General features: G+C 36.8%; 1 protein-coding gene across 1 annotated transcript in view; it reads right to left on the bottom strand.

Annotated features, from left to right (window-relative positions):
- The window catches only part of LOC106876258 (uncharacterized), a 102,352-nt gene that overhangs the window by 75,993 nt on the left and 14,232 nt on the right, over nucleotides 1–12,127 (bottom strand). Inside the window, exons 3-4 of the mRNA XM_089362622.1 lie at nucleotides 6,984–7,079; nucleotides 2,822–2,899 (exon numbers count right to left, since the gene is read on the bottom strand). Coding sequence (XP_089218748.1) covers nucleotides 2,822–2,899; nucleotides 6,984–7,079 — 174 coding nt within the window. The remainder of the gene's footprint in view (nucleotides 1–2,821; nucleotides 2,900–6,983; nucleotides 7,080–12,127) is intronic.

Genomic DNA, 12,127 nt, shown 5'->3' with positions numbered 1-12,127 from the left:
TAAGAAGATATTAAATAGGAACTGTATTAATATTAGTTATTCAGTTAATTGAAATTACTGTTGTTATATCAGAAGTTATAATGCTGCAAGATTGAATGAAACAGGCAGCCTCAGAACTGCAACCTCAGAACAGGTGAGAATTGCCTACTAAATGGTAACTGTTAGGAAAAGTTGATAGTAGAGAAAACTAAAGTAGAAAGAAACAACAAAGATGAACCTAAAGAATACACTGGGGTAAGTAAATTGACATTCAAAAATCGATTTTATTTGTCAGCTCCTACAAAGAGCGCTACAACTTTGTCGAAAATTACGTTTCTTACTCGAGGAAAGTTTTCTCAATAATTCAAAATACCTCATTGAATGTAGATGAGACACAACCAAATATGAAAGGCAGCTTCAGCTAAAAAGTGCAGTGTGACATTTGAGCGAATAATTAAAATTTTGTTTCAAGGAAATATCGGTTTGAACAAAAGGACAGAGTTGTTAGTATTTTGTATGCATGAAGCTAAGTATCACTCATGCTTAGTATCATGAAGTATCAAAAGCGAAAACTTGAACAGCCACTTTTACACATCACTCGCAAAATCTTTTTTTAAAACATAATGATAAGCGTTTTCTCGATACATTTTGAAAATATTTCAAAATAGATTCAAATTTCAGATAATTCAAGATAAAACAGGCCCAGACGTCAGGTAAAAGAACGGAAATGTGAAGTTTAGAATACAAGCAACTTAAAGCGTTTCGGTTATAACGTTTAAAGAATACTCTACATTTACAAATTGAGGTATGTAATTTGTCTCTTCATGGTTAATCAATGGAAACACACACACACACACACGCATGCATGTATATCTCTTCTACTTTTTAATTATTACAAATCTTCTGCTGAGGAGTGTGCCGGTTTCCAACAAAGATACAAGGCTCCATATTTGGAATGTAGTTAACACAGACAAATTTACATTTGGAACTTGAGAAAAGTCTTGCATATTTTTGCTGTTCTGCTCACAGATTGCACTTGTAATGTACGAATTAGCAGGTCGATTTCTCTTTCTGAAAATCCCAGTTTATCCAGATTCTCATTTAAGCATTTACTAACAAAACCCAGTACCCCAAATCTTATTGGTATGAATATGAATTCATAGTCTGGATATAGAAGCTGAGGGTTTCGAAGCAGTTGTCCATAGATATCCTCTTTTTCTTTGATTTTCAAAGAGATATTTATATTTGCAGGGCAGATGACTTCTATGATGGTACATACCTTTGCCCCTCTGTCCCAAACAACAATAGCCGGCCTCTTATGTTTACATTTGACAGAAGTTTTGATGGGAATATTCCACCAGTATTCCTTGAGTTACTGTTTATGGATGTATTCCATAACAGTGGGATTTTTAAAGTTTCTTTCAGGACATTCTTTTTTTGCAGATGCCATTGTAAATTGTTTAGCACCGCATAGGGAGGTGATACCATGGCGACAATTTAGGATAGCTGCTAGTCACATGCGTGATGTCTTTCACAGAAACATGACATAGCCTACACATGAGGTTGCACCTTGGGATTACAAGAACGTCACTATCTTTCTTGTTCACCAGGTACTTTGTGGAAATTTCCTGTTGCAAACGCTTCAAAGTGTGATTTGATGTGGTGGTCTTGTGTGCTTCCGGGCAACATACTCATGTATAGTCTTTATGTTGAGTGCTTTTCATCCGGTCTTCTCTGGGGTAAGAGAGCCCAGCTGTTTGGGGGCTGTTTAGAAGCTCATCAGGAAGAGAGTGCTTCTTGAGGAGCTCACTGCCAGCTCATACAACGTGGCTCACTTTACTTTTCAGCACTGCATTTACATATTTATTTTTGCTGCTGTTGTTTAGCAGTTGCTGCCTGAGTGATACCATACGGCAATCGAAGGCCGTCTGCACTGATCTCAGGCCTCTACCACATTCATTTCTTCTTAGGTAGAACCTGTCAACATCACTGTTTCTGTGGAAATTCTCAGTTGTTGTCAGGATTTTGCGGATTTTGATATCTATAAAGTGGATTTCCCCTACAGTACAACGGTGCAGATGTATATTTTAAAATCTTTTCAGGATAACATTACATTGGTGAGTAAAAGGTGTTTCTCTTATTAATAATTGGAGAAATAAACCAGTAACTGATTTAGGCTGGGGAAGTCGGCATATTTCTATAGGAACACGTTCAAAACGGACTTTTTAAATAGTTCTCTACACCTGCACGTCCGACGTTGACGGCGCCATAATATGTATAGCAAATATAAGACACTTAGGAGCGAAAAGATGGCCGTTAAGACAAACACATATCCTACGTAATTGCCATGCAAAGGGACTAATCAATAAATATAGTAAAACGGGAGTTAATGTACTTAAAGTAACGAACAAAGTATTTTTAATCTCATTCAGCCAGAGAGTATGTTGCTTGGTTGAGTTGGAGATGAATTTCACGACCCCCAACCAGCCTACTACATTTGAACAATGATTATGTCGGTAGAACATATTCATTGTTGGTTACCACTACTCCTTGGTCACCACTACTCCCAAATTCACTCTGGCTTGAAGTGATTGTTATGACTTCCTTACTAACTAAGTTGTAGACACTATCTGAATATATGTGTATAATAGCGTACGACAAAATATGCCAAAAATTGTATGCAATAAATATTACCAATTAAGAAAGAACCATAGGAACCCACGTCATTTTGGTGTTAGGAGTTATGCAATTAAGAGATTCGTGATCCTTAAATAGGAGTAAAATGTTATAACAGCTTAGAATCATAGAATAAATTTTATATTGATATTTATTAGGAACTCACCAATATCTTGCTCTTTGCTTATTACATCTGTGTCAATTCCGATAAAGAATATATGATACTGTGCATCAAAGTTAAAGGCTACATAATAAAAATGAACAGAAAGCATTTTAATAAACATTTTTATCATGGGAAAAGATTTGCTTTTCTTGAATAGCAAATATAAGACATTTAGGAGCGAAAAGATGGCTGTTAAAACAAAGAACATATCCTACGTAATTGCCATGCAAAGGGACTAACCAATAAATATAGTATAATGGGCGTTAATATACTTAATGTAGTGAACAAAGTATTTTTAATTTCATTCAACCAGAGAGTATGTTGCTTGATTGAGTTGGAGATGAATTTCACGCCCACTAACCAGCCTACTACATTTCAACAAGATTATGTCAGTAGAACAATAATGTAGTGGAAATTAAGAGCTTTAAACCCAAATAGCTTTATGGTCGTAAGTTTAATGTTCTTCGAACTGAAATATAATTTTCAGCCACAATTCTAAAGTTTAGTAATCATTATTCTGGGCAAGACATTAAACTACGTGCGGTGGTGAAGCTCCAGTTCAGGAGTTCAGGAGTTTTGGAGAGTATAGAGTTACTCCTTGGTCACCACTACTCCCAAATTCACTCTGGCTTGAAGTGATTGTTATGACTCCCATACTAACCAAGTTGTAGACCCTATCTGAATATAATATCTATGTATAATAGTCATAACATTATTCTTACTGCAGCTAAGTTCGATCTTCACTGATGGGCAGTGTTTTCTTCCAATCAATAAATTGATATCAATAGCTTCATGTGCTGCTTCCTGCTATCGTCGTTTCTTCTTTATTTCTTCCTTTCTTTCTTCCTTCTCTACAGTCTTGGAGGTCATTCAAATGATCATAGCTTTATCTAACGTCCTTATCATTAATAAATTAAAAAAATTTAATTAATGCAGGTGATCAAAGCACTGAATTGTCTTTCCGTCTCTATGGTGACATATATTTATATTTGCTAAGGAAAGAACTCAAATCACATTACTTCCTACCGTTGAATAATGTAGTTCAGATATATGCTACATCAAAATTTTAAAAATAAATAAGTAAAAAAATCATTGGATTATCAAAGCTGGAATCTTTAATAATAGCTCTGTTTGATCAGGGTTGGCTTGGATCTAAACAATGACAACTACGTGAGAGGATTATTATTCTCATCACCATAATATACTGAAGTATGACCTGGTAACATGAAGCATTGAAGTATGGCCTGCTAACATGTACCATGCTTTCGCTAATTGTCTTGTGTGTCTATGTACTTGGGAGCATAGATGCCTTCTCGGTTTCCTTGGTAGAACAACCAAGATGTGACAACTGGAGGGCGAGAGAGTTGCACAAGTATCACGCCGGTACTTATTACAACTGAGTAGATTGATGAAATGTGAAATGAAGTGCCTTGCACAAATACAGCACGCTGCCTGATCCAAGAGTTGAGCTCAGAACTTCATGGTCATGAGCCAAATGCCAATACCATTAAGTCACACCCTTTCACGTTCATACCGTGATAGTTAAATGTAGTGCAGGTAGCAATTTTAATTTGAAAGAGTTTACAACAGGATTTACAATCGAAAGAACTAATTAATGAATAGCGTTTTACAACAAGCATAGATTGTTTAATTTACATTGTTACACATACGCGCGCGCGCACGCACACACACACACACACACACACACACACACACAAATATATATATATATATATATATATATGTATACATGTCTCTTAAAGGATAGAGCTCAAAATCAATGCATTGAAGATACTTTATTGCAGCAACAATTATAATAATAACAGAAACAACCACAATAAGCCAAACCTATGCACATTTCAATAGGGTATCCCGGAAAAATAAACCACATCATAAGATGTCTCGTAAAATATTGTAACAAATTACAACATATTACAAATTTCTGGATACTCCATCTCATCAGGGTCGCATTATTGCCATCACCAGGAATTACCGGAATGTGTATAGGCACAAGTTCGAAATTAAGGAAGAGGTATATTCATCTCTTTATATCTTACTGGAATTAGGTCTGTGGCGCAAATATATGAGTGTATATGTATATGGGTGTAGGTATACATGTGGAGACACGTGAGAGTGTATGTGTGTATGGAGACGTATGTGTATGTGTGTACATGTAAACATATATAAGCTTGTGTGTGTGTATGTGCATATGTATCGATGTATATATGGAGGTATAGCTATATGTGTGTATGTACATATGTACGCATGTGTGTATGTGAGTATGTATGCGTATATATGTAAATGGGTGTGTGTGTGTATCTGTGCGCGTTTATGTGGGTGCATGTGTATCTGTATGTGTGTATATGTATATGCATGCATATGTGAGTGTATATATGTGTTTGTGTGTATATGTGTTTGGGTGTATGGTTATACATAAAAAATACATATAAATATATATGGGTGTGTGTATCTAAGTATAGGTATATGTGTGTGTGGGGGTAGGTGTGGGCATGTGGGTGGTGGTGTGCGGTGCGTGGGCGTGGGCGGGTATAATTAATGAATTAATTAATACACTATCGTTATAGGAAGATCCGATAGGAAATCTTGATGTACAGGGGGGATGAATTTTTGGCAAGGGATTTTTACGCTGTAAACCGGGCGGTGTACGTCGCTGGATTTCGGTTGACTGGTTTGTTTACATTCTGTAAGAAAATAACGATGGTAGGTTGCGTGCCGTCGATTATTCTTTCACCCTCTTGGATGATGTGTGTGTTTTGCTAATAATGGTATTGGTGATGGCAATAATGCGACCCTGATGAGATGGAGTATCCAGAAATTTGTAATATGTTGTAATTTGTTACAATATTTTACGAGACATCTTATGATGTGGTTTATTTTTCCGGGATACCCTATTGAAATGTGCATAGGTTTGGCTTATTGTGGTTGTTTCTGTTATTATTATAATTGTTGCTGCAATAAAGTATCTTCAATGCATTGATTTTGAGCTCTATCCTTTAAGAGACATGTATACATATATATATACAAAAACTCAACTGTGAGTTTTTGGCTAAGACTGTTAACAGATACTATATATTTTGTAAAATTTGTTTTATAAAAGTATATTATATTTAATATATATATATATATATATATATATATATATATATAGGTGAGAAAGTTGGTATGTGAAAGCACGTGGTTGGATGTATAAAAGATAATAAGAGTGAAAAAACTACAGAAGGCTTGTGTTACATGGTTAAAGTATATATTTAAATTATGTCAGAAAAATGTAAGAAAAATGTTATAAAAATGTTATAAAATCTTTTTGGTATATAAACATTGTATTTTGAGAAATAACCGGTTTCGTGTTGTCTTTTCAAATTTCTCTACTTCATTGTGTCGTGTTCGTTCCAGTCTGAGAAAGAAGATATATATATATATATATATATATATATATATATATATATATATATATATAGATTTATGTCTGTTTATGTGTGTATATATATGTATATGTTTATGTATGTGTGTGCATAGACATACACACACACACATATATATATATATAGCAATGTAAAAACATTATAATTGCTTAAATTACATTCTTTTTTACATTGTTATATGTACATTATTATAGTTTTACATTATAATTGTTTAATACGATTACATTTTTGATGGCTTAGTCAGAAGTGACTAGCGCCCATTTCAGCGCCTTCGAGACTTCTGAGAGGAAGACCTTGCACAGTATGGATTTTGCTAAAGACGCCTATAGACTTATTAGTGGAAATAGATTGAAAATAAATCTGGTGCTCATACTGAGTACTCTGACAGCCTCTTACACAGTTTCTGTCGACTACATTTTCACTCATATGGTTTTCGCCTCCAATAGTTTAGCAGATGACATTTGTCTAAAATACTGTGCGGTAGGATCAAACATGAAACCACGAAGTAGCAAAGCCAAATTTGTAACCAAATGTCCATACCCGCGTCTGTTATTTAGACAAATTTCGTAGCTGCTTTTCAGTAATTGTTGTACGAGAAAAAGGGATTAGAATAGAGTTGAACTGGGGAGAAAGGAATGTATAATTTAAATAGTGACTTGCAGGAGTTATTACAAATCTTGATAGCATCCGAAATGAATTAACTTATTTAAACGTATTCTTACCTAAACCTCCATCATTTGCCTCAGCATGTTTATTAATCAGAAACATTGATTTATTCAACAAGGGAAGAAGATGATCTGCGGTGATTCTTTTTGTACCTGAAGAAGAAATTTGCATACACAAATTAGAGGGAGTAGATTTTAACATATATTCCAAAATAAATAATCAGCTCGGTTTCACTCGAGTTTACTTTAAAGGCAAATTTGCATATTAAATGATTTCTTGCATTGTTTTTCTTTTTGCCGTTCCCAGATTTTGGATTACGGTTATAGCATAGCAACACCTTCTAGAGTTCCGTCGATAACACACACACACACACACACACACACACACACACACACATATGCACGTTCTTCCAATCTGTACTGTTTTCTAGAACTCTGTATATTGAAGCGATAAGTTACACTAATCTTATTTTTCTCAAATGTGATTCGAAGAAAATATGATTTGTCTGTCTATTTACCTGTCTCTATCTGTCTGATTCTCTCTCTCTCCCTTTCTTTCTTTCTTTCTTTCTTTCTTTCTTTCTTTCTTTCTTTCTTTCTTTCTTTCTTTCTCTCTCTCTCTCTCTTACCTTGCCTACAAGCATCATCGATCAAGAATCTCCTTGCCAAAATGTGAAGAGTCATGGTTTTCCTTGAGAAAGCTGCAGCCGTTTCCCGTTGCCTGCTGCTTCCTGGTCTGTTTACAATTTACTCTACTAGTCACCCGCTCTTGAACTTACTCTTAAGGTAGGGAGTATATTTGGGAGAATATACAAATAATAACAACAGACGAGGACAGGTGGTGTAAATAACAAAAGTATATATTAGTATGACGCTCGGGAATACGGAAAGTCTTTGACGTTTCGAGCTACGCTCTTCAACAGAAAGAATACGGAGACAAGGAGAAAAACACGGAGAAAAAAAATTGAATAGTGTTCAGTCAACGGTCAATCATAATAATGGCCGATCATAACAATGGCTGACCGGAAGTTAGAAATTCTTATTTCAGGAGAGCTAAGAAAGGGGGAGATAACAAACGGTGATCGGGAACGAGGGGCTGTGTGTGGGAGGTAGAATGCTGGTGATCTTGACGTATGTAGTGTGAAAATGGGGAAGGGAGAAAGGGAGTTAGTAGTTGGTCAGTTGTAGTGTGTGCGTGGTGTGATGCGAGGGTATTGGTGTGGTGTGCGTGGTGTGATGCGAGGGTATTGGTGTGGTGTGATGTGAGGGTGTTGGGAGGTGGGGAAGGCATGGGTGGAGTGTGGGTTAGGCTTAGGGTGGGGTAGAGGTAGGGGTCTGTGGGTAGGGGTGGGTGGTGGGTGTAAGGAATTGGATGGGGTGGAGTGGGAAGATAGAGTAGGAGTGTGTTGGGGTGTGGTGGGATGAGCTTATGAGAGGGTGTTGACGAGGAGGGAGAAGGGGAAGGTGGATGTAAGAGAGGGGGAAGATGGGTATGGGAGGGGAGAGGAAGAGAGGAGAGAGGGTGGGTATAAGAGAGGGAAGGTGGATTAAGAGAGGGGGAAGGTGGGTATGGGGGGAGAGAAAGAGGGGAAGGTGGGTATGGGGGGAGGTGGTGAGAGAGAAAGAGGGGAAGGTGGGTATGGGGGGGGAGAAAGAGAGGAAGAGAAAGAGAGGAAGAGAAAGAGAGGAAGAGAAAGAGAGTGAGAGAGAGGGAAAAGGGGTATGGGGGGAGAAAGGGAGGAAGAGAAAGAGAGTGAGAGAGAGGGGAAGAGAGTGAGAGAGTAAGGGTGAGAGAGTAAGAGAGTAAGAGAGTAAGGGTGAGAGAGTAAGAGAGTAAGAGTGTAGAGAGTAGAGAGTAGGGGAGTAAGAGTGTAGAGAGTAAGAGTGAGAGAGGGGGGAGTACGAGAGAAGAGAGTGAGAGAGAGTAAGAGAGAGGAGAGAAAGAGTAGGGGTGAAGAGAAGTGGGAGTGGAGAGAAGTATGAAGAGAGGTGAAGAGACGTACAAAGTAGGAATCGGAGCAGGAGGTGGGGGAGGGGAGAGATGGGTGGTAGGAGGGAGGGTGGGGGAGAGAGACAGGAGGAGGGGGTTAGATGAAGAGTGGAGGGGGGTTGAGCCCATATGGCGCAAAGGAGCGAAGATAGAAGATTAATCCCTGTTCACGGCGCAAATGGGAGTCCGGATGTATCTTTGTACGTGTATATATATATATATATATATATATATATATATTCAAGCGTGATGCCATGCTTGAAACTCAAGAGTACTAGGCATGGCTGTGTGGTAAGTAGCTTGTCCCTTTTCATCAGATGAATACAGGCATAAATTAAACATTTTGAATATCTCATAGTGCCATCTGGCTCTACCGATCCAAATTCGGTCAGAGAGTGAAGGTTCTAAATTAGAATTAAGTTTATAAAGAGGAACTCGTTAAGGAACCTGGATCAGAGAAGGGAGTGCATGGGGAAATACTGAGAAATAAATGGAGTGAGAAATACTGAAACGAGGTTAGAGAAGAAAAAGTGTAGAATCTTATTTAACCTTGTAAAGCTTTATAGATAAGATAAGGTTATTGATAGATAGTTGACAGGGTCTTCAGGCACAAAGCAATAAAAATAGGGGGAACCAGATCACCACACATTTACAGACGTTTGTTTACGTAGATACCCGCACAGACATATAAATTAATACATCTAATTCGCCTATATATATGCACATATACGTTTCCACACATATACATTCAAAAATAATCATATATATATATATATATATATATATATACACACACTCACAAACATACACACAAATACATGTACAATTATCCATTCACTCTCATATATTATTCAAATATATAATTATATATCCTAAGTGCTCAAGTAGACTATACAAATAGCCCAATATATTTATTCAATAGGGCAAATAGCTATAATTATTAAGAAATACAATCGCTGTGTGGAAGATGTTTAAAAGCCATTTAAGAAGACACAAAAATAGTTAGTTTCACTTAAAAAATTTTAATTTGTGGCAAAATATTTTCGTCGCTGACAACACTTCGTGCAAAATATTAAGAAAAAACATAATGGAAAAGAAGCAATAGAAAATAAGTGTACACATACATACATACATGCATGCATGCATATGTACATAATGTATATATATATATACATATATATATATATATATATATATATATATATATACACACACATATATGTATATATATATATATATATATATATACACACATATATATATATACACACATAAATGTATATATTTATATATATATATATACATATATATATATATATATATATATATATATATATATATATACATATACATATATATATATATATATATATATATATATATATATATATATATATATATATATATATATATACATATATATATATATACATATATATATATATATACATACATATATATGCATATATATATATGTATGTATATATGTATATACAAACATAAACACACACACACACACACACACACACACACACACACACACACACACACATACATACATACATATATATATAAACTGGCATCAATCTATGAGAGAAGTGCTTAGAAATATATAATTAATAATATAAGACATGCACAAAAAGGAATTATAGATACTTTATAACGATTGGAAGTAACCAAGCAAGGAGTCGGTTGTGAGCTGTCTCACCATTTAGCATATAGCCATTCCCAGTTAGTCAGCTGACAACAGACTCCTTGCTCGGTATGCGGCATTAACAAGTCAAAACAATGAAGAAACGTCGATATATGTCACTCTGGAAGAAGGGATTCAATGTGAGTTATCTAACTTGGCTATGACCTGCATTTGTGTGTTTTTACACCATGGGTATTGAGATTATATTTTCTTACGTCTAAAAAAAAAAAAACGCAGCCTCCCAACGAACTAACAACATACACACCGCGTGCATGTGTTCGACTTTGTTTATATACCTCTTTCAGCTGTTTTTAATTCATATTTGAATATTTTCATTTCATTTCATTTCATTTTATCTAGTTTCAGCTCATGAGCTGTGGCCATGCTGGGGTACCACCATTTGGTGTTGCTACACAACTTCACCCCACGAATTTCACTTCAGGAATTGACATTTGGTGCATGAGAGAGTTTGATGCAGCTGCTTTCATCTGCGCCTCCTGCCGTAAAGTTGGTTCATCCGGGACACCCGACAGGAAGAGGTCCAGCCCCGCCCTGAAGACACCCACATCCACCGCACGCAGCCCCCCCCCCCCCCCCCCCCCGCCAGGCCCCCCGGGAGGACACCGAAGAGCTGTAGACCCCCGAAGCCCAGGCCACCGCAGCATCTTGTCCTACATCCCGATGGCAAACCTGGAGTCCCTGGCACCATGCAACGGCGCCCAGTTCCTTTATCTGTGCAACTCTCGATGCCAAAGCCCGGGACCTCCCCCCCCCCCCCTGAGGACCCCCCCTCCAGATGTACACTACGGCACATCCCTCTCGTCTACGCTCCAAGGAACAGAGTCTCAATCTCTTGAGTCTCTCCCAATAGCCCACACGCTGCATAGAGGCCATCTTCCCCGTGCAGCCTCGTTGGATCGCCTCAAGCTCCGAGATCAATTTGACACTGGTTGGTGACCATAGCTGAGAGCAATATATATATACACACACACGCACACAAAGATACATATATTCATATACACAAATATACATATACATATATATAGTTGGAATTTACGAAAAAATATACAAAACAAAAGACGAAGACGGGTGTGTAAACTACAAACAGATGTATTTAACGCTCGGAAAGTGAGAAAGTCTTTTACGTTTCATGCGCTTGTACACACACGCATAGTTGTTTTCGCTCAATAAACACACACAACGCCCGGTTTGGGAATCGAAACTGCGATCCTCCGACCGCTTGTCCGCTGCCCTAACCACTAGGCCATTGCGCCTCCACACACACACACACACACACACACACACACACACATATGCATATAAAAAATATAAGTATACCTTTTAAGTTTTAACCTTATTTTCGATATGATAATAATTATAACAAACTTTATAAATTATGTATATGTACATTAATTATAAATAATTAATAATTATATATTGTCTATGTATATATTTTTATATATATACAGCTGTCTATTAATTATATATATATCTAAACACTGTTTAGTTTTGTTTATT

The sequence above is a fragment of the Octopus bimaculoides genome, chromosome 14 (genome assembly GCF_046866305.1).
Source record: "Octopus bimaculoides isolate indiv1 chromosome 14, ASM4686630v1, whole genome shotgun sequence".
In the NCBI taxonomy this organism is placed as follows: Eukaryota; Metazoa; Mollusca; class Cephalopoda; order Octopoda; family Octopodidae; genus Octopus; species Octopus bimaculoides.
The sequence above is the reverse complement of the archived record's forward strand: the minus strand, read 5'-3'. Positions and strand labels throughout refer to the sequence as shown.